Here is a 23,726-nt window from a genome sequence, read left to right on the forward strand (position 1 = left end):
GGGTGTCCATATGTGCTCTTGGCACCAGGACACCTTAGGCGGCTGTGATAACGAGAAGAAATACCAGCCACTAGGGAGCACAATCCAGTATAACTGTTGTACCGGTCCCAAGCCCAGATAAATGGCAAGGGTTGTGTCAGGAAGAGCAACTGATGTAAAACACTTTTGCCAAACCAGTAATGCAAAATCATCTAAGAGGAGGAGGATGACTCGCTGGGGCGACCCTTGAAAAGGGAAAAGCCAAATGAAGAAGAAGAACTACATCATCCATACACTTGGGGTCTGCTTTGGTGTTGGCCTCCTTCAAACTTACCTTTGGTCACTTGACAAGAAGAACTTTTTCTCCAAACTGAGAAAAGAGCTGTCCACAACAGTTAAAATATAAATTGTTCATAACTTTTAACAAAACCTCACTTCAGATAGTCTCATTGACTAAGACTTAGAAAACATCTCATGCCAAACTGTGTTATAAAAACAAACCAACAAGCGTCGGATCAGTTTGAATGATGTAACCAAAAGACTGAACTAAGGTTCTGCCTGTTTCACGGCAGCTCTGTGCTTATTTACATACAAATAAGAGCAGATGATACTTTCAGTCTCCTTGACGATCCAGTGACAGTGTGATGACAGTAGTGATAATAACTCTCGAGAGGATTCATTACAGGTTCTGATTTTGTCTGTGATGGGGTCGTGTAACGCTGTCACCAAGATGCATGATGGGGGGAAAAAGCTGGGATGTCTGCATCACAAGTTCCGATAGGCACGAAGACGGGCCACATACACCTGGAAGATGAAGCATTTATACAAAATGATTTGTTGTGGATTCTGTTCTGGTTTGAAGCGGTCAGCTGGTTACGTCTCATTCTCTACGGTCATCACGGGGTTACTGGCACCTGAACAAACACAAATATAGAATATTTAATACAAAACAGTGAGAGCTGGTGTTAAATGAGAACAAAGCAGGGATTTGTGATCTTGCCCTTCTTGTCCTTGTCCGCTGCCCCTTCACCCTCTGACCAGGAGGGGGTGCTGGAGAGCAGCCGGCTCTGACTCTCTCTCAAGGGTTCGGAGGGAAACTGGCGACCCTCTGCTGCACTGCAGGTCACACAAACACAACCAGGGATCACAACAAGAATTTACTTACTCCCAAAAGGACATCCTGGAGCTTTTCTACCATGACACACATGTAGATTTGAATTTAAATTGTGTACACACCTCTTGTTGCCAGAACTGGACCTGATGGGTGATGAGGGCTGCTCAGGATCCAGATTCACCAGGCATGTTGGGAACAAGCAGCCATCTCCTAAACTTTAGAGCCAGCAAGGGGGAAAACATCTTAGAATGATCCCTGGTTTTAGAATATGCTGATGAAGCACAGAGGGGGTCAGAAAAACTTTGTGTCTGGATTGAGATCGTGACAGGGAGGAGCTGTGGAGGTGTATGAGGGAATCTGCATACCTGCCAACATTTGCTGATGGACACCTATTCATATGCACAAGTGATGTGAAACAATCTTAGGGGGGTCTGGGGCCGTGCCCTCTGAGAAATGTTGAAAGGATCTACTCAAATCAACGTACGGCCATATATAGGAAGAAGTGCATTTTACTAAATTCCTCAAACTGAATAAACAAACTCCATCCATTATCTTTACTGGCTTCTTCCTTTTTGGGTCGCAGGGGTCACTGGTGTCCATGTCCAGCCATCACTGTGATTGAGGCAGGAGACACCCTGGACAGGTCTCCAGTCCATCACAGGGACACATATAGAGACAAACGACATAAACAACCATTCACTCTTTCACTCACACCTAGAGACAATTTAGAGTTACCAATCAGCCTAACATGCATGTTTTTATTCTGTGGGAGGAAACCGGAGAACCCGGAAAAAACCCACGCATGCACAGAGAGAACATGCAAACTCCACCCGGCCCCTGGACCGGGATTTGAGCCAGGGTAACCTGCTCGCTGAGAGGCAGCAGCTCCACCCACTGCGCCATCATGCTGCCAACATAAACTCTGTAAATTATATATTCACTGAAAGGTAAAACACTAACTTACAACTGGCCTTTAAGTTGAACTTTTTCTGAGAGCATACTTAAAAATTGCATTGCTGCACCCTGTTTCATTTTATTCACTGAGCATCATGAGTTTGTTCTGACGGCATCAAACTTTTATCACAACACATCTGTACAAACCCCACATGTGTCTTCAAGTCCAATATTTGTCCAGGAATGAGGGTCGCAGCAACCAAAAATTATTCACTTCTGCTAAAACCTCTAGACATTTTAATTTCCCCCACTATACACACAGAGACAAGTAAGCAATCCTCCCAGCACTGCTCAATATAAAAAGCAGAGAGTTTTAACCCTTATAAATAATTGGTGATGGCTAAATTAATGAATAAACATACGTTCAGCAACAGAAATTTTCATCTCTTTAATTTTGAGTGTGTCACAGATGACACATATTTACTGACTCACAGCATTATTTGGTGAGCACTTGGTGACTTTGTGGAAGTTTTTAGAAGCAGAAAAACTGTAACGATTTCTAAAAGCTAAAAAGTTGCACTTTACACTATCAAAGCTTCGTTACGGTAACCACAGCTGACTGTTGAAGGAAGTCTGTGAAACAGCCCCTCTGTACAAGACAGAGAGTGTGAATGAGAGGGAGACCAGGGTCACAAAGGTGCAGGACTTCAAGTACTTGGGGTCCATTGTCCAGGAAAATGGGATAAAGAGGTGAAGAAGAGAGACCAGGCAGGATGGAGTGGATGGAGAAAAGTTTCAGGAGTGATTTGTGACAAAAGGGTGTCAGCAAAGGTCAAAGGAAAAGTTTACAAGACAGACCATGTTATATGGTCTGGAGACAGAGTCATTGACAAAAAGACTGAACTGGAAGTAGCAGAAATTAAGATGTTGAGGTTCTCCTTAGGAGTGACAAGGATGGATAAGATTAGGAATTACTTTATAGATCATCAGAGGTACAGCACAGGTTGAACAACTGGGAGATAAAGTTAGAGAGGCCAGACTGAGAAGGTTTGGACATGACAAAGAGTAGGCCAAAGAGGAGATATATGGAAGCAGTTAGAGAGAACATGGAGGTATTTGGAATGAGGACAGAGGACACGGAGGACAGAGTAAGGACAGAGGACACAGTGGACAGAGTGAGGACAGGGTGAGGACAGAGTGAGGATAAGAAGGACTTGCTTTGGCAACCCCTGAAAATGGAACAGAAAGAAGAATAAAAAGCAGCACGATCCCTGGCTTTAATTTATCTTTATGAGTTCATATGTTGTTGTACATGAATAAAGCTTGTTTAGCTTTTGATAAAACTGAGATAAAGTAAATGCTGAAAGGTAGCAACAAAGTGGTATAAATGAGTCATCAAATGACAAAACAACCTTTTCTCAGCTTATAGGGATCACCAAGTAGCTCATTTTTCCTCCAGAACAAAGCCCCTGAGTGCCATTCATATTTTATATATACATATATATATATATATATATATATATATATATATATGCTGCTGCCTCTCAGCGAGCAGGTTACCCTGGTTCGAATCCCGGTCTGGGGCCCTTTCTGGGTGGAGTTTGCATGTTCTCTCCGTGCATGCAGGGATTTTCTCCGGGTACTCCAGCTTCCTCCCACAGACAAAAAACATGCACTTTACACTGATTGGTAACTCTAAATTGTCTCTAGATGTGAGTGAGAGAGTGAATGGTTGTTTGTCTTGTTTGTCTCTACGTGTCCCTGTGATGGATTTGCAACCTGTTCAGGATGTCCCCCGCCTCTCACACAGTGATAGCTGGACATGGACACCAGTGACCCCTGCAAATCAAAAAGGAAGAAGCGGGTAAAAGATTGTTTGACATGTTGGATGTCTGGATGTCCAGGTGACTCAGTGTTCAAACCAGTGAGAACATGAAGGCACCCACACGTGTTACAAACATCCTGGGGCTTCATGCATCAAAGAGTGTGCAGCTTTCAGGCTGAAAGTTGGCGTAGGAACAGAATGTGAAAACGGGGTGTTCACAAAAATATTCTGATTTATAAAACTGTGTGCACACGTTTCTGTTCACCTTTCATTTGCTGTCCACCTTTACCCTTCCATTCAAATAAATCTAGAACTGAACGTGCACACAGACACCTCCCCTGCCACCATTTTAATATGAAAAGAGATGCAGATATGTCCTGCATGTGAAATCCCCCTCTAGGCACAAACAAAAGGGATGTCTAGATGCAGGAAAATTAGGAATTTAATGAAACATGAATCAGACACACTCCTAAATAAATACCGAAGTGAAAAAAATATGTTCACCACACACAAAGAGGAGGGAGTGTGTGTGTGAAGCTGTAGTTGTCACTGAATTAATTGAACCGGGACGCAGATCTGTCAGCAGTGCACTTCTGAGCTTGAAGCAAACAATTGTATGAATACTGGTAACACAAAGGCACTCACAAGCTTAGTAGAACTCTGAGGCTTATTTGTTAAATAGTTTATGTTAAGAAACAAGTCACTGCACATCAGTGGAGTTTTTCAGCTGCAGTGTAGGATAATTTGGAATATCTGGCCATCATATGGTGCTTTGCCACTGTCTCAACTCTCATCAGTTCCGCACCACACTGTACCAGTTAAGGGCCTACCCAATGCCGGGGCCCACCCCCACTCAGCCCAGTTTATGGAACCACCTTGTTTGAGGTTCCAAGCAGACCGCTCCAAGATGACAATTTTGGCATGAGCAAACAGCAGCTGTTGATTGACCAGCAGAGCTACATTACTGAATGACCCACCCAGCAAAACTACATCGGAACCTTCACTTCCTCTCTGATTGTGTTGACGGATGATGTCACAAGAAATGAGCTCATTTACAGAGAGATATCGGAGATGATGCAGGATGTAGCATGGCTACACCCGGACTTATAAGCAGTGTCGGGATAAGCTAACAAAATTCAAGTCTGATTATAGGACAATTAAGGACCACAACGAGGCGAGTCACTCAAACACAAAATGACCATTTTATGATCCCGCCCACTTTGCATTGATGATCTTGCCCACAGAATGTGAACAAGTCAGCCTCCACTGTAGTGGAAAAGCGTCACCGGAACGGATAAGACGAGAGCCAAGTGGACTCACTCTTCTCAATAGCAAAGCAGCTATATAGATGTGGTTGTCTCATATGACTGGGGTGGGATGGCTGTAAAATATCCAAGTGCTATTTGGTTTGTGTGATCCCCAAAAACATACCGCCTCCCAGTTCTACTATCATTCATGTTTTCCAGCAGCATCAAAATTGCCATTGTTCCACAATTATGCACACATTTCCCCAGGTATTTATGGATATATATATGTAATTGTCTGCACCTTATCGACATGAGGAATTATGACACATAAGTTGTTCTGACTGAGCTCCTTGTTTACGGCCATACATTTTAACCGCATCCCAGCTGAGGCGGGGGACATTGAGTCCAAGTGAGCCATGTTCTGCACATCAAATGTTGAAGTAGCGATCTTGAGGTGTGGTTGCAACATTGTCGGTGCTTCTCACAGTGGTCATCCTTGAACTTGGTGGTGGACAACCTGGGTTAGGGAAACTGTCAAGTTGAAGAAGGAGTCCTATCAATTCTTGTTTGCTGGTGGGATTCCAGAGGCAGCTGAGGAGTACCGTAGGGACTAAAGTCTTCAGCCTTGACTGTTGCTAAGGCAAAAGCTCAAATGTGGGACGAGTTCAGTGAGGCTTTGGATAGAGACTCTCAGTCGGCTTCAAGGAGATTCTGTAAAACCATCAGACGACTGAGGAAGGGAAAGTAGCACTTTACTAACACTGTTTTCAGTGAAATTGGGGTGCTGTTGACCGTAACCAGTGATGACATCAGGAGGTGGAAAGAATACTTCTCAATCTCACTGGCATGTCTTCCCTGGAGGAAGCTGAGTCAGGGGACTTCGGGGTTGGTCTGTCCATAACCATGGCTGAGGTTGCGGAGGTATCTAAAAGGCAAGGTGGTAGCAGGGCTCCAGGGCTGGATGAGATTCACCCTGATTTCATTAAGGCTCTGTATGTTATGAGGCTGTCTTGGCTGACATGCCTTTGTGACATCACATGGACATCAGGTGCAGTGCCATTGGTTATCTTTTTCAAAAAGGGGTGTGCGCCAATTATAGGGGCATCACTCTCCTTAGCCTCCCTGGTAAGCTTTATTCAAGGGTGCTGGAGGAGCAAGTCTGATCACTGGGTGAACTGATCATGAGAGTTTGCACATCCAGTCTACATGTGTTTTGTGGCCTTGGAGAAGGCTTTCGACCATCTTCCTTGAGGTGTACTGTGGGGGGTGCTCTGTGAGTATGAGATTAGGGGTCCATTGCAAAGGACCATTCAGTCCCTTTACAAGAGAGTTTGGTTTGCATTGCTGGTAGTAATTCAGACCCCTTCAGTATGGGAGTTGGACTCTGCTGGGTTTCCCATTGTCACCGATTCTGTTCATAACTTTTATGGACAGAATTTCTTGGTGCAGACAGGGGGCAGAGGGAGTCCAGTTTAGTGGCCTCAGGATTCCTTCTGTGCTATTTACAGATGATGTGGTCCTTTTGGCATCATAGTGCCGTGATATTCAGCTCTCACTGGAGTGGTTCTCAGCCGAGTGGAAAGCAGCTGCTATGAGAATCAGCACTTCCAAATCTGAGGCAATGGTTCTCAGTTGGAAAAGGGTGAATTGCTCCCTTCAGATTGAGAGTGAGGTTCTGCCTCAAGTGGAGGAGTTCAAGCTTCTCTGGGTTTTGTTCACGAGTGACGGAAGAATGAGACATGAGATTGACAGATAAATTTGTGCAGTGTCTGCAGTATTGAGGACTCTGCCAGTCTGCTGTGGTGAAAAGGGAGCTCAACTGGCAAAGGGTTGCAGCTTTCGGTCACTACCCAGAGTTTGTGGCCATAGGTGAGTGTAGGAACATGGAATGACTGGTAATCTGAGTGTTTTGCCTCGTTAGGAGGCAAAGGAATACTTTTCATCAGTTGACATCACTGAATGAGTTCACAGCACCCCACCTTCAATGAAAACAGTGTTAGTAAAGTGCTCCTTTCCTTTCCTCAGCTTCCTGATGGTTTGCCAGAATCTTCTTGGAGCCAACCGTGAGTATACCCAAGACCTCACTGAACTCCAACCACATCCAAACTTTTTCTTCATAAATAGCCAAGGCAGTGGACCACTTAGTCCTCTAGTACTCCTCAGCTGCCTCCGGACACTCACCGGCCTACATAAAGGTAAATGGTAAATGGACTGTACTTATATAGTGCCTTTCTATCTTATCAAGACACTCAAAGAGCTTTACAACACAATCTGTGCCCTCATTTACCCATTCATGCAGCTCTCAACTGTATCCATACAAAGAATAATCAGTGCTTTATCACATTCATACACCGATGAGACACACATCGGCGTCAATGAAGGGTTCAGTGTCTTGCCCAGGGACATTTCGGCATGTGACTGCTGGTGGAATCGAACCCCCAACTCTTGCATTGGAGTATGATTGCTCTAACCACGCAGCCACATCTGCCCCCTAACTAAGCCTGATAGGACTCCTTCTTTAGCTTGATGGCCTCCCAAACCTGGGGTGTTCCCCACAGAGTTCATGGATAGCCACTGCGAGAAGTGCCAACAACCTTGTGGCCACAGCTCAAGGCAACAACCTCATCAATTGAGGTGCAGAACATGGCCCACTCTGACTCAACGCCCCCCATCTCAACTGAGATGCGGTCAAAGCTCCCCTGGAGATGTGAGTTGAAGATCTTTCTGATGGGTTCTTCTGTCAGGCCTTCCCAGCAAACCCTCACTGCATGTTTGGGTCTACCGGATCTGTCTGGCATCTTCCCCCACCATCTGACCCATCGCATTACCAGATGGTGACCTGTTGACAGCTTAGCTCCTCTCTTCACCCAAGTGTCCAAAACAAATGGCCGCAAATCAGATGACACGACTACAAAGTCAATCATCATTCTACAACCTAGGGTGTCATTGTGCAAAGTGCATTTATGGACACCCGTATGTTCAAATATGGTATTTGTGATTGAAAAACCATGACTAGCACAGAGGTCCAACAAGAGAACACTGCTCAGGTTCAGATAAGGGAGGCTGTTCCTCCCTCAGAATAAAGGAGTCCACAGCTGGCGCACCTTTCAGTCCCCCAACTAAGGACTTCAAGAATGCCAGATACTCTGAACTGCCATTAAGCATGTAGGTAGAAACAATCATCAGAGCAAAGAAGCTACCCTCTCATCTATTGGGGAAAGCTCCAACGCACAGGCACCAAGTCGGGGGCTATTAGTAGACTCACACCAGCTCGGCACTTCTTACTAAGGGGAACTCTAAAGTGGAATAGGGTCCAGCCCCTCTCAAGGAGAATGGTTCAGGAGCCCATTCCATGTGTTGAAGTGAGCCCACCTATGTCTAGTTGGTACCTCTTAACCTCACGCAGAAGCTCAGGCTCCCTTCCTGCCGTTTGTTTAACTCTTTTTCTACTTTTATGACTTGTGAAAATCTGATTATGCTTTAGGTCAGTTATGCAGAAATACAGAAAATTCTAAAGGGTTCACAAACTTTCATATATCACTTTACAAGTGGTACAAGAGTCTGGGTTGCATTGCTGGCTGCAATTCAGACCTCTTCCAGATGACTTTGCCAGGGCTGCCAGTTGTCATGAATACACCAACAGCAGAAGGTTTGTTTGGGTGGCTTTCAGATTTTATCTCTGCTTTTGTCAGTGATGTGGTTCTGTTGGCCTCATTGCACGTGATCTCTAGTTCTCCCCAAAGCATGGTTTGCAGCTGCTGGGCTGAAGATCAGTACCTCCGACTTTGAGGACATGGTCCTCAGTCAGAAAAGGGTGGATAGCTCTCAAGGTTGGGAGTGAGGTGTTGCATTAAGTTGAGCTGAGGTATCTTGAGGGTTTGTTTAAGAGTGAGGGAATAATGGATATCCACATACAGATCATACAGTCTAGAAGCTACCTTGATGAAAAACAATAATTATAAAAAAATTGGCCCATGTCTGTTTATGTATATATTTGTAAGCTATGCTCCGGTAGATTAAATCATTAAAGTGGGGGAGTTACCAAGTTGCACATTAAGAAAGCCATGATGTGTACAGTATGTTCGGTGGTGAACAAAACAATAATATGCATTGCCTAGAATACAGATTTTTAAACTGAGCACACAAAAACAGGTCACCATTTCCAAAAATAGTCACACAAAACATGACTGCATGGGCTACTTGCTTGGTCACAAATACTCAGAATTAAGTGAGACCACAATGGAAAATTTGCTAATTTTTTTGCCATTTTGGGTTGTCAATTTGTCACCAACAGAAATAGCCCAGTAAATTTGTGGCTTCAATGCTTACTTATTTTATGAGGTCACATATTAAAATGTTAATGGTCATGAAATCAACTCAACATGACCCAAAACATTAATCTAACTCAGTTTAATTTAAAAATTGCACTTGTGTCGAGCGATCTGCTGTTTTCAATTATTTCCCAAACTTTTATTTGAGTATTAAAGCATTTTTTTCCACATTTTGAATGGTTTTGGTGGATGAGCTCACCTGGAGAAAATGGGAATAGGCCAGTATTTCACTTCATCACCAAAGACCTGGCGAAAGTTCTTGCTAAAGCTAAGATGGAACCCATTCTTGTCTGTGCCATGACGAAAAACTGGAGCACGAACAGCCTCTGAAACGACAAACATGAAAAAGAGGGATGAAGATGGACAAACACACTTTTTTGCCTTTTCAAACTGACAGCACCGAGGGCCTAGTGTATCAACGGCATGTACACACAAAAGTTGTGTCCACCAGGTTCCACGCACTCATATCAAAATGAAAGTTGCATGAAAGTGTGCATAAATATCAATTCTGACCTGCTGTGATAATGTGCCTACCTCCGTGCAAACCTTTTCAGTCCACAGTATCAAATTCAAAGTACTCATCTAAATACAGTAAAATAGGACAGATTTTCTAAAATTAAGGGGTATTTCAACACAATGTTTTTTCACAAGTTTGTGCATTTATGGTTTAAATCCCAATGAAACACATGTAACTTCATCTAACCTATTACAGAACATGCCTAAAAAATTATCAGAACAACTTCACCACAAAATAAACTATAAAGTTTCTTGTGTTGCACAGTGACAGCCACAGTGACAGCTGGATAAGGGCACCAGTGACCCCCGCGAACCGAAAAGGAAGAAGCAGGTAAAGATAATGGATGGATATTTTGTCAGCGACTGCATGTCTGCGAGTTGCACAGACAGATAAGGAGCATGAATGCGTGTGAGTCGTTGCTTCCGTTCTCACTGAGAAGGAAACAGAGTCAGATCAGTAAATTAATTCAAAACAACTCACCCGTGATGAGTCCTCAGACCAGCAAAGTGCACACAATCACATATATGTTCATAAATAGCTGCGTAAAATAGTGCAAAATTGTGAAACAATGATAACTTTTGAGCTGCCAAGACATCCCCAGGATTGAGAGGCAGCGTGTTTTGGGAAGTTCACTCTGACCAAATACCTATGGGATATTTCACAGTTGTTTGTGTGCTGTGCCATGCTAGCTGTATGGGATGACCTCATGATGCTCAAATCTATAAAATATCCACTACACCGTGGCTGAAATGCTTTGTTTTTGCAGCAACTCATTTCTTCATGTCAATAATTTGAAAAAAAGGTTGTAAGTTGTACCAAGCTCCTGGGTGTCTCTGTGTTTACAGAAATTATGTTCTCAAACGCATAGAGAAAATGCCTCTGCTTCAGAAGTGCGCCACCAGCAGATCTACGCCTCTGGTTCAGTTCATTTAAACTTCCTGTTTGCCTATGTGTGGCAAACGTGTTTTTAAACCCCACAACCTTACTGAAGTGCGTCTCTGACTCAGATTCCATTGAATTCCTCATTTTGCTGCAACTGTACATAATGTATTTATGACGCAGAGACAAAATTACAGGTGCAAAACATATTTGCATCTATTTACATATTCAAACAGAGGTGGATGAGGGGCGGTGTCTCACGTGAGCTCCGTTCCACGTTCGTCCGGGTGGATGAGGGGAAATGTGCGCAGAAACACGAGTTTGCACAGGTTGATAAATCTGAATATGTCTGTGTACACACACTTTTCTCATTTTTTCCTTACGCCAACTTTCAGTATTCTGATACATGAGGCCTCAGCTCACTCAGATCAACAGTGTGGCATCAGAACATGTGAATGAACTCGTCTTTGTTGTGCACTCTTCAGCAAGTGTTTCTGAACTGCATATCTGTTCTTTATAAGCTGCTTACTGCTCAGAGCCTTATGTATTTACATTACACTGGAACATACTTCATCAGGCTAATCCACTCTGCTCAACACACAGAAACAAAGTCCACCACCATGCACTCCTAATGACAGACCTTGGACTGATAATGGCCTAAAGCATCATATCTCTGTGCCAATGAAGATGGTAATAGACAGAGGGAAAAATGCCAAGAAACACCCATTACAAGCTGGATATAACCAGAGAGAGGGTTATCATCAATACTTCGAACAAACAAAAAAACACGTTGACACAAACAGGCAGGGAAAGTACAACGCACCCAGTGTGGATCTGTTCTTGCAGATGAGCCAGCAGTGATAGATGAAGAGTGAAGCCAGGCTGACAGAAAACATGGAGGCAGAGAAGAAGAGGAACAGAATGTGGAACTTCGCCTGAGTCTCCGGGAGGCCTTTCTGAGGGGAGAGCACATTAAAACTGAAACAGAGGTGAACAAGAATGTGAGGAGTCTACTCTGCTAACATCCAAAGACTACGACTCACGATCAGACGATGTTTGAGGATCATAAACAAAAATGTCTGGGCACCCTGTTCAGAGTGATTTAGCTGTGAATAGCTTAGCAAACAAAACTTCAGTTGTACGGTGTCATGGCATAAACTTATATTGCTGTAAATAAATAAAATTAAATTCTGAGACATTACATTAAATAACAAAATAATCCTATAATACTTTTAATACTTTTTTCAGCTTTTCAACTATTTTAAAAAGTTTGGCTTGAAATAAAAATGTAAACTCAAATGCAAGTTGTTTTTGTTTCTACAGGACAGCTGACACTTTTTTCTGATTAGTCCTCCATGTAGCCAATTTCTGTCCTTTCCATTTGAAGCACTTTTAAAGTTAACCACCTATTTTTTTATTTGTCTGGCCACAGTCTATAAGTTTAGCTTTTTTGTTAAGTACTTTTCAGATGAACTGTTATGACGTGTTCACTTGTCTCAACCCCCCTCGGCTCCACACGGCATCAGTTCAGGGCCTCTCCACTGTCGGTATCCACCACCACACAACTTGATTTATGGGACCATCTTGTTTGAGGTTCCCAGCAGAGAACGAGGGACCGTTTTTTCCGTGAGCAAACAACAGCTGTTGCTTGGATAGCGGAGCTACATCACTTCATGACCAGCCCAGCAAAACTACAAACTACATCTGAACCTCCACTTCCTTTTCGTGTTGATGGACGGCGGCACAAGAAATTAGCGCATCTACCGAGAGATATCAGAGATGATGGCACAACATTACACCTGGACATATAAGCAGTGTTGGGATAAGCTAAAAAAAATTAAATACAAATACAGGGTGAGTAAGAACCACAAATACAAAAAGACCAGTTATGAACCAGCCCACAGAGCAGGGAACAGGTCAGCCTCCTCTGTAGGGGCAAATCACCTCCACCTGAGAAGAACCGAGAAGAGGACAGCTGGGTGGACAAGCACCTACCAGTGGCAAAGCAGCATTAATGTCCTCTATGTAGTTCATGTTTTTAAGCTTAAAGGGTTACTTCCGGGGCTTAATTTGAGACGGATCCTGCCAGAACAGGATCCTGCCAGAACAGGATCCAGGAACTCTCTTATTTTGACAGGGTGCGTTCCGGTAACTCTTTGCTTGGATCCGGCAACTCTCAGGCTAATAATAATAGTTATGAACAAATATGACTGCCTGGAACGAATAAAACTTATACTGGATATGTAATCTGAAAATAATTACATAAAGACACATTTTAAACACAACAGCCACTTACAAGCTTCTTAATATCACATATGAGCTGCCTCTTCAAGTAACATTTCTACTTCTACCCATAAAAAATCTCTGCCACTAAAAGAGTGATGGGGATGAGGGCCGTGCTAACTAGGCAGCCGCCATGAACAGATGGAGGAGGCGACTGGGTGTTTCACATGTGGAGTTGAACAATGAATTCTGCAGAGAACTGTTGGCTCGGAACCATCAAGTTAAGGGGAGGGAGCTGGGATGATTGACAGAAGCACAGTGTTTACAAATGCAGGAAAACATTTTTTTTTAATAACCTGTAAAAATACACCAAAATGCAGGAAATTGCATATAATTTATTCAAAATTTTCTGGGGGAGAATCCCCCCAACTCACCCCCACCCCTCCTCCACCGGACCCACCCACTATTTGCATTCCAGCATCAATTGGTTTACAAATTAAGCCCTGGTTAGTTCAGATATTTTTTAATAACCTTCTAAGAAAAGGTTAGGAGGAAATAGTGTCAAACCTGATGTACATATCTTTTTGAACAATCTAAGTTTGGAAAACAGTTGAATTATGAACACTTAGTTTTAAAGTGTCAAACTCAACCCACAGGGGCAGCTGTTTGGAGGGTTTTAGAGGAATATTAGAGGCTTTCCTCCTTCATCACACCTAGTTTAAATAAACTGGTTAGTATGATATTTTTGCAGAAATTGATGATAAACAGTGGTGCTTGAAAGTTTGTGAAGCCTTTATAAGTTTCTATTTCTGCATAAACATTACCTTAAACGTCAGATTTTCACATAAATCCATCCTAAAAGTAGATGAAGAGAACCCAGTTAAACAAATGAGACAAAAATATTATACTTGGTCATTTATTTATTGAGGAAAATGATCCAGTATTGCATATTTGTGAGTGGTAAAAGTATGTGAACCTCTGGGATTAGCAGTTAATTTGAAGGTGAAATTAGAGCTCCCCCAAAGAATCTTGAATAAAGTAGATACCATTTCCTGCATTCTGGTGAATTTTACAAAAGTTTATTACAGTAGATTAACATGAAACAAAAGATGTAAACTCAGTTATTATTAAAATCTCTGACTGCAAAGAGTTCGTAATGCAGCTCTGCAGGTAAGGGGAGTTCACTTCAGGACAAATTGAGGTCACCGATTGGTCAGTTGCTGATGTGTCTACTGGATTGATTGACAGGTAGCGCGACTCATGAAAAAAAATCATAGATTTTACTGGTCTGTTTCAGACTGTCGTCATTTATTCAATATTTATTCAATATTTATTCAATATTTTAGTGAATCTAAGGTTTGAGAACTGTTTCTTTACAAAATCCTGATGATGGTTTCTTTATTTTCTAGAGGGGCTGAGTTAAAATTTAGGAGTGTTTGAGCACCCCCAAAAAGAGACAAAAATTGCCACTGAAGCCAGTTCATATTTATAATTTACTTTTAAATGCTTTTTGTGTGAATTATAAGTGTATTAAGTGCAGGATCATTTCTCATCTACTAGTTGTTTAGTATATCCCACATATCATATCAGGTGCACCTCCTCATCCTCCTCCCTGCTCTGAACTGTGGGACAACAAACGTTTCTCTAATAGGTTTAGGGCCACGCTTAGGAAAAACATGCCTAATATTAATATTTAGCTCTTTGTCACAGGCTTAGAAAAGAGTTGCTCTCAATCCTCCTGCTCAATTCAGAAAAGTGTCCTGGTCGCTCCAACATCGCCTCAAATACTCACTGCACAACAGATATCTTTGTGAGCCAAGATCATTGTATTCATTGCAGTTCAAGTGGAAGTTCAGAGAACTCTTGCAGTGATTCATGCATCAGATTGTTCACAAAGCACAGCAACTTATGTGTAATGCAAAAATGTTTAATTATATTTTTGTGTTTTTTAATAAAATTGCCCATGAATTTGAACTTTTAGAGGCGAAGATTTTTTTAAGAGCAGAAGCAGAAATGCGAAGGGACAAATCTGATGTGATATTAGGAAGCTTGTTATGTTTAAAATTAGTGTTTATGTAATTATTTTCAGTTTACATATCCAATATAAGTTTTATTTGTACAAGGCAGTCACATTTGTTAAAAAATGTAGTATTATTAGGCCTGAGAGTTACTGGATCTTGTTCGGGCAGGATCCAGCTCAAATTAAGCCCTGTACATAAGCCACTACCTTTTTAACAGGCTTTAAACTCCACGGCCTATACAATGCTGTGGCTAATTTATGGATTTTTTTTTTGACGGGCTAACGAACTTTCTGCTACCAAAAGCATTTGGCTTAATCACACCCAGACACTCACATAGCTGCCCAATGCATGTCTCTCTTGTGGGGGGGGGGGGGGTGGGGGGGTGTCCTCGTGACATACACAGAGTGAACCCCACAGGTCTTCATCACAACTACCTCCCTCACTCATAGTTACTCTACTGAATGGCCAAACACAAACTAACACATAATGAACACATAAACAAACAAGAACAGACTAATCACTGAGAACAATGATAAACAACTAATTGAAATAATTAACAATGAACATAAAGACCATGTGACCAGCAGTCAACCACTATGAACCAATGAGGTAGTCTCATTGAGTCCCACCCCCCAAGAGATATATTGATGAGACTACCTGTTTAAATAAAGGTTAAAAAATGATTAAAATCTGACCAATGAAATTCCCGAACAGGTCACAGCCGAAAGAATGAAATGGGGAGGGGAGGAGAGTTTCCTTCCCTAGATAGAGAAATTTACTAATACCATTTCTATGTACATATATGAATGTTTTTGTAAAGTGCCCTGAGACAACTTTGTTGTGAATTGGTGCTATATAATTAAACTGAACTGAATTGAGAGAAAGGGAGTGTGGATACCCCTGCATGCACAGCGCATGTGAGCCTCACATGCTCACAGAGCAATTTTGCTCTGCTCGAGCAGGAGGACAGCTTGCAGCAGGAGGATTATAGCATTCAATGACTTCCTGGTAGTCTACTGTGTTTTTTTTTAACCAGCCAAGTTATCGGCTCTGTTCAGAAAAAAATATTTACTGTATGTATTTGTGTATGTTACTGGTACGACTTGTAACATTCTGTGTTCCATTATGGTTGACTGTCTCAACTGAGGCCCACTGAGGCCACCCAGTAAATTAAATTGGGTACAATTTATGTTCATTGTTAATGATTTCAGTTAGTTGTTTGGTATTGTTCTCTTATTAGAGCCGGGCTGTACCGGCCCGTACCGGTACTAATGGAAAAGGGGCATTAGTGGTTAGTCTGTTCTTGTTAGTTTGTTCATTATGTGTTAGTTTGTGTCAGGCAGTAACCATGAGTGAGGTAGGTAGTTGTCATGAAGACGTGTGGGGTTCACTCTGTCTGTGTGTGTTGAATAGTAAAATAAAGTCCATGAATCAGTTTTGTGTTGTGTGTTTCCTTGACTGATGAAGTCTTCTGGATGGAAGATGAAACGTTTCAGCACAAAAAAAAGAAAGTGTCCAGATGACCTGACTGAAAATTGTTGGATTGTATACCTGGATTATTGAGCATGGATTTTGTTGGTTTACATTAACTATACAGTCGGGTTACACCCACTGCGATAGCACTGTGATTGGTTAAGAATCGAGAGCACAACTTCTGAGGTATCAGGTAAGCAGGACACCAAAGGCAGTTGTAGAGCAGCAGAGCTAAAAGTTGCTGAGGAGAGTTGCCAAGGAGAACTCTCTCTGAGAGAAACAGTGTCATGATGGAAGAGGAGTCCAGGTGGTGAGTTGTCTCTGAGCCAGCCCAGAAATCCTTAACGCTCAAACACCCAGGAGCAATGATGCTGTCTTGCCAAAAGAAACGCAGTCCTCGGGAAAGATTCCTTCTTGGGACAGCAGACCACCGGCTTTCCTCAGCACACCTGCTTCCACTGTGGTAATGAGAGAATGGACGCCTTCCTGGTAGGACTGAACGTCTTCCTTCTGATGAGAAACAACTAAGTGCCAACTGAGTTTGTTTAGACATAATTTAGTTCACGAATCTGAGATAAGTATACTTAAATTTTTACGTTAGATGTAAAAATATTAGTCCAAATTGAATACCTCTTCTCAAAGTCTCTATTATTTATGTAATTCACTTTCTGAAATAATACTATTGGTTATTCATCTATATTTCATATTTGCCATAATTTCATATTGTCATTATTCAAACTGAAAATGAACGTTACATAATTGTGTATTTAAAATCTTTGTCTTTTTTTCGAGAGAGGGGAATTAAATTTGCTACAAGAACCCACTTATATATGCTTGGGGTTGAGGCCGGTCAACATTTATTACATAACTGAATGGTTAGTGTACACACCTGTTAAAGGGTGTTCAGACCAGCCTATTCTCCTACACTCCTCTGCTTAAAGCTGTTTTTTCTTGTTTGATGTTGAATGGTTTCCTTCACCTCTCTTTTAAACCATCTGTCTTTTCTGTCTAAAATATGGATATTTTGATCCTCATCAGAGTGTCCCTTTTCCTTGAGGTGTTGGTGCACTGCTGAGTCTTGTCCTGGAGAGCTTTAGAGAGGTTGTTTAGTTTCTCCATTATAGAGTTTTGAACATTCCTGGCTGACTGAGCTGCAGACCACACTGTTCAGTTTGGGGTTTTGTCCTTAGGGCGGACCAGCCTCTGTCTGAAGGTCTTGATAGGTTTGAAATATACTGAGATAATGTCGTGTTTGGATCAGTCCTCCAGAGTTTTTTCAGATACTCCAGAAAACATCTGGGATGACAATGCTTTAGCATTTGTTGCATTAGCTTTGACTGATAAAACCTCCTGTATGGGAAGTGAAACATCTTCAGCAGCTGAATATTTCAGACCAGTTTTGCTTGTTAACCTTTTTGGATTTATCATGTTGTGGTTAACTGAGAACCTTCACCAGCAATTTTTATTTTTCCGATCATTTTCAATCTTTTTTAAGAATACATATTATTCTCATCTTCTACTTTTTTTTACAGATAACTTGATGTTTGCTTCCAGATTTTGCTGCCTATCAACTAAATCCATTTTTTCTTCTGACAATTTTTTTCCAATACCCCTGGCTACAACACTACTTCAAGCCCTTGCCGAAGCAAATCTTTTAAGGACTGACATTTTGTAAAAGTTTGAGAATCCCAATTCGTCAGGGTGCCTAAACATTTGCAAACCACTAAAAACTATTGTCTGGTCAGAACTAGTTTCTACCGTAGGTTTCTTATTTATCTGCAAGGCTCATACCAGGTATTCTTTGAGACGGAAATGTGCTCTACCTCCAGCCTTGTGGAAAGAGCAAAAACCACCAACATGTTCAGTTCTTCATTAAGATACTTGGGATACTGTGAGCTAGCATTCCAGTAACAGCATTAGTATTACTTACTGTCCAGAACTTGATAAAGTACCGAAGATCTGTTGCAGTTATAAAAAGACAGTAGAGCAGAGAGTACACCAGGAACAGCATGAAAAACTTGTAGTTGGAGAATCCCACACAGTTGTTCACCCTGCAACAAGAATCATAGGTAGGTAGGTGATGACAATGGTTTTTTTGTTTCTGCTGAATTCTCTCCACAGGTAAAAATGTCCAACATTCCTCAGTGCTGATGAGCAGCTTGTTGGTGAGCTTGTTTTTCCATCAGCATCATCAAAATACTACCAGTTTTTGTTGCTTGCTTATACGACAGGTGAGCAATCATGTGCAATTCTGTCTGTTAGTAAAATATCTCATGAACTGTCTGATGGATTTCAATGAAACTCTTAGAATGTCATCACTGGGTGTGTACTGTATCTACAACTGATTCAAGATGGCTGCCACAACTAACTGGCCTAACTCCCCACAAAAACAAATCACTATGACTCAGTCAGTCTTTGGGATATTGAGCTAAAATCTGGAGTGGTAGCAGCTAAGTCCTCCTCAACTCATTGTCCTAACAGTTTAAAAATGTACCTTGTGATTCGCATTTGGATGTTTGGGTCCAGGTGCTTTGATATCTCCGTTATGATTACCTGTCCTGATAAGAATCTACACCTGTGCCATTTAGACGTTAGGTTTACCTCAGTATCTGTTTTCTTTTTCTCACAGTAACATTGTTTCAAGAATAAAAAGCTTTGTTTTCTAGTAATCCCAAGACAACTATGGTACAGATATTAGTGTTTTTTTGTTTGTTTTGTTCATAATGCAGGGTTCAGTTTTGCTGACATGAAATCATGAGGGTGCAACTCTGTTTGCTGAACATTCTTCATGTGACGTTCTCAGCTTGAATCATTTGCCAACATGACAGCTCTGGTTTCGGCAAAAGAAATTACTTCTTTAGTTTTAATGTGGGCAGCACGGTGGCGCAACTGGTAGAGCTGCTGCCTCTCAGCGAGCAGGTCCTTGGTTCAAACCCCGGTCCAGGGGCCTTTCTGGGTGGAGTTTGCATGTTCTCTCCGTGCATGCGTGGGTTTTCTCCGGGTACTCCGGTTTCCTCCCACAGACCAAAAACATGCATGTTAGGCTGATTGGTAACTCTAAATTGTCCCTAGGTGTGAGTGAGAGAGTGAATGGTTGTTTGTCTCGTTTGTCTCTATGTGGCCCTGTGATGGACTTGCGACCCATCCAGGGTGTACCCCGCCCCTCGCACAGGGATTGCTGGACATGGGCATCAGCGACCCCTGTGACCCAAAATGGAATAAACGGGTAAAGATAATGGATGGATGGATGGATGGATAGATAGTTTTAATGTAATTTGATTTTAGTGATTTTAGATCACACCAGAAAACAAACCCTTCCAGCCTAAATAACTAAACACAATTCTTTATCACAATCTGTGTTGTTTTGTTATTAGATAATATTTTATTTTATACTTTGGATGATCATGATGCGTTCTGTGGTTCCTGCCCCCGCCCCACTCACCTGTTGTAGTTTGTCTCCCTGCCAGGTGTTGGTGATTTTGTTAGTTTGTTCCTTGGTTCTGCATTAAACACCTACGTGTGTGTCAGCAAAATATTATTCTGAATAAGAATAATGAGGGCCACACTTTTTATAGTAGCAGCTGTGTGCACTCCGCCCATCTTTCGGACGACTGTATGTACATGTTCTTGTTGTACCTCGGTGCAATGATAATAAAGTTTATTCTGATTCTGATTCTGGCTCCACGCTCCTGGGAATCCCCACAAGTTTTGTCATTTGTTATTTTGTGAACACACCAGTTTATCCTTTTTGAAGGTTTGAGTCCAGGACCATCTGTCTGCTCTGTGGGTTTGGAAACAACCTTTAACCAGGATATTTAACCATTATATTCAGAGTCATGAGAAGGGAAACCTTGTCTCAATATGACATCATATACCTGCTATAAAACTAGCTTTGGACATGGGGGTGGGGTGGTTGTTGTCTGGGACAGCACATCCAAGAAGGATTCTTCTAAGCTGGACAATCTGATTAGATAGTCTTGTCAACATGAAGCTGGACTCTATGGAGACGGTGGCAGAGAAGAAAACTCTGGATGAACTGGGAATAAAAGAACTGCCAATCGCCAGGATTCATCGCTCTGAGCTGCCAAAAAAAAAAATCCTGACTGTTCTAATACACAGTGTAACTCCTACTCACTTTAGCATCCTGCACCAAAAACATTAAAGTTTACTTACATGCCCTGTTCAACTCCAGTCCAGAAAAACACTCATCTCAAAAACTACTTTCACTATTTAAACCCCTCAACAACCAGTGATATCTGTGTATCATGTGTTTCTTTATTTACATTTTTTATAAAATAAATGAAAACTTTGTGCTAGTTAAAAATCAATTAACCATGCCTGCTTTAAGTTTAGCTTTAAGCTGCTGTTTTGCTGATTTTTGCTTGCATCTACTGTTATGTTGGTTTTAGCTTTATCTACTTTCCTAATAATTTAAGCTTCATGTAACTATTTCACTACTTTTAAGTTTTAGCTAACATTTTACTAATTTTAGCTTATACCTACCTACTAGTTTGCTCATTTCTGCTTTTAGCAACTTTTCATTTAAGCTTTTAGCTACTGTTTTTTTTTTTTTTTTTTTTGGTGTTTTTTTTTTAGCTTTTTGATGCTGTGTTGCTAAATTTAGCAGGTTTCAGTAAAGTAATTTGCACTCAATCTGCATTTTCAGACACTTGTTTCTAATCAGTCGTCTTTAATGTGCATCAATCAATAACTTTCTAAGAGTTTCAATAAATGCATTCAATTCATCCTCGGAATATTTTGCTAACACAACAGAAAAGCACATGCACAGACACAAAATTTAACATTCACATTTCACTTTTGCGGGAGAATAAACAGTAACGGTCAAACATTTTAGTTTTTGGTTGATTTTGTTGCTGTGGCTCTAATACTGAACATTTTATTCCCCTCCTTGTTTGTTGTTTTCTAACTAATAAACTAAATGCTGTTTTGTAACAAAGGCCCACTTGTTATAAGTAATTGTTGTGAAAAATTACACAGCTGCTGGTATATTAAAAGAGCATCAGTACATACCAGGGGCAGTGGTGGTCCATCTTCAGGATGCATCTGTAACAGCATCATCACACATCAATGAGATTGTGTTTGACTTTCTGTCAGTGAGCTGTGAAAACTGTGGTCTGTTCTGTGTAGAAGAGTCGTACTTATCACAAACTGAACAATGGTGGCATCGATCAGGCTTCAGCAGCTGGCAGCGCTCACAGAAACGAATAGCTGAGGAGACAGTCAGTTCAATCAGACAGTCATCAGCAGAAGCATCTCCTAACTTCTGACCACAAACTAAGCTTGACGGGCTGAAATGAGCTTGGAGAGGTGTCCGTCTATGCTCCTCCACTTCTACTGAGTTGTGTGTACCTCCAGAGTTTGTGCGAGTGTAGATGGGCAAGTCTTTTGCTATTCTCCTCAGGATTTCCTGCTGAGATTCCCCTCGATCTTCACGCTCCAGCAGCTCCTTGTCAGAGTTGGACAGCTGAAACTGTGTAGAAAACAAACAACAATAAAAAAGAAAGAAAACTAACAGATTCTGGGATTTATAAGAATAATTATAACTGTACAATGATCTGATTCACTCCTCTGTGAATCTCCTCTTTATCGTGGTGGAGGAGATTGAGCACCTGAATGATCCTATGAGCTTTGCTGTCTAGGACATTTGCCTCTCAAAGGGTCTCCCAAGACTGAATGGATCTAGGTGATAGGCCAGACAAAGAGTGATTCAGAACACTCGTTTGGACAGATAACAGCAAGGAGCTCATGTCCCTTGTCCAGACATGGGTTATGGGCAAGCGTCCATGGGTCCTTTCCCATGGGGGATCAAGCTCTGCCCGAACAACATAGCAACATGGGTTTGCCTTCCTGTGGGCTCACCACTGCAGGAGAGCCATACGATTGGGGTGCACAGTGCCACTGGTGGTAATCGAAGGCTCTGTTGCTGGCTTACCAAAGCTGGCTCTTGGGACAAGGAATGTCACCGCTCTGGTGGAGAAGGTGCCTGAGCTTGTGTGTGAGGTTGAGAGGTACCAACTAGATATAGTTGGGCTCACCTCTACGCACATCATGAGCTCTGGAACCAATTTTCTTGAAAGGGGCTGGAGCTTAGTCCACTCTGGAGTTGCTCATGGTGAGGAGTGCCAGGTTGGCATGGATCTACTTGTAGCCCCTAAGATTGGTGCCTGCGCATTGGAGTTTTCCCTGGTAGATGAGTGGGAAGTTTCTCTATGCCTTAATGTGAGGACATGGGCTCTGACTATTGTGTTGTTTGTGCCTACATGCTGAACAGCAGCAGATCAGAGTATCCAATCTTCTTGGAGTTCCAAGCAGGGGTGCTGGAAGGTGCTCTGGCTAGGGAAGCTTTTATTTTGATGGGATACTTCAGTGTCAATGTGGGTAAAGACAGTGTGACCTGGAGGGATGTGATTAGGAGGAATAACCTCTCTGATCTAAACTCGAGAGGTGTTTTGTTGTTGGATGAGATGTGCTCTTAGTTCCTTACTGCTCTGGATATTTTTTCATTCATTCATTCAACCTTTATTTAGACAGGTAAATCCCATTGAGCCTTGAGGACTCATTTACAAGAGAGACCTGATTTCAACAAAGAATGATGAAAACAATGGACAACAGCGACAACAATAGACAGCCACAAAAAGGCATACAGATTTTATTAATTTATTTGTTTATTTATTTATTACAAATAAGATGGCCATAAAAGTAACAAAAATACAGCTAGATTCTAAGACGAATGTAGAAAACTAAAAACAGGAACATGCCTGCATTGGTCCTTGCCAGGAGTCCAACAGATTCATATTGATAGACAAATGTGTTACAAGACATATGTGTTGCAAGGATATTGAGGCAGTGTCACTGGATTGTTAGACTGAGGTAGCAGTTCCTCTCTTCAAAAGGGGGACAGGAGAGTGTGTTCAATTATAGGGGGATCACTCTCCTTAGCCTCCCCAATAAGGTCTATTCAGGGGTGCTGGAGAAGCGAGTCCAGTCGATGGCTGAACCTTGGATTCAGGAGGAACAATGCAAGTTCCGTCCTGACTGTGGAACACTGGACCAGCTCTTTACTCTCACAAGAATTCTTGAGGTGTCATGGGAGTTTGCCCATCCAGTCTACGGGTGTTTTGTGGACTTGGAGAAGGCTTTCAACTGTGTTCCTCAAAGTACACTGTGGATTGCGCTCTGTGAGTGTTGGATTGGGTGTCCGT

At 41.9% G+C, this 23,726-nt stretch overlaps 1 protein-coding gene across 2 annotated transcripts in view; it reads right to left on the bottom strand.

Annotated features, from left to right (window-relative positions):
- Positions 1–689: 689 nt before the first annotated feature.
- zdhhc2 (zinc finger DHHC-type palmitoyltransferase 2) overlaps positions 690–23,726 on the bottom strand; it is a 45,487-nt gene continuing 22,450 nt past the window's right edge. The window contains exons 4-12 of one of the 2 annotated variants that reach the window (XM_037676005.1): positions 21,874–21,994; positions 21,663–21,732; positions 21,535–21,567; positions 18,434–18,554; positions 11,610–11,742; positions 9,590–9,716; positions 1,216–1,308; positions 980–1,095; positions 690–893 (exon numbers count right to left, since the gene is read on the bottom strand). In XM_037676005.1, coding sequence (XP_037531933.1) covers positions 853–893; positions 980–1,095; positions 1,216–1,308; positions 9,590–9,716; positions 11,610–11,742; positions 18,434–18,554; positions 21,535–21,567; positions 21,663–21,732; positions 21,874–21,994 — 855 coding nt within the window. In that variant the 3' untranslated portion in view covers positions 690–852. Of the gene's footprint in view, positions 897–979; positions 1,096–1,213; positions 1,309–9,589; positions 9,717–11,609; positions 11,743–18,433; positions 18,555–21,534; positions 21,568–21,662; positions 21,733–21,873; positions 21,995–23,726 lie in introns of both variants that reach the window. The other variant, XM_037676006.1, reaches the window with a different exon arrangement.

The sequence above is a fragment of the Nematolebias whitei genome, chromosome 4, assembly GCF_014905685.2.
Source record: "Nematolebias whitei isolate Nwh7 chromosome 4, NemWhi1, whole genome shotgun sequence".
In the NCBI taxonomy this organism is placed as follows: domain Eukaryota; kingdom Metazoa; phylum Chordata; class Actinopteri; order Cyprinodontiformes; family Rivulidae; genus Nematolebias; species Nematolebias whitei.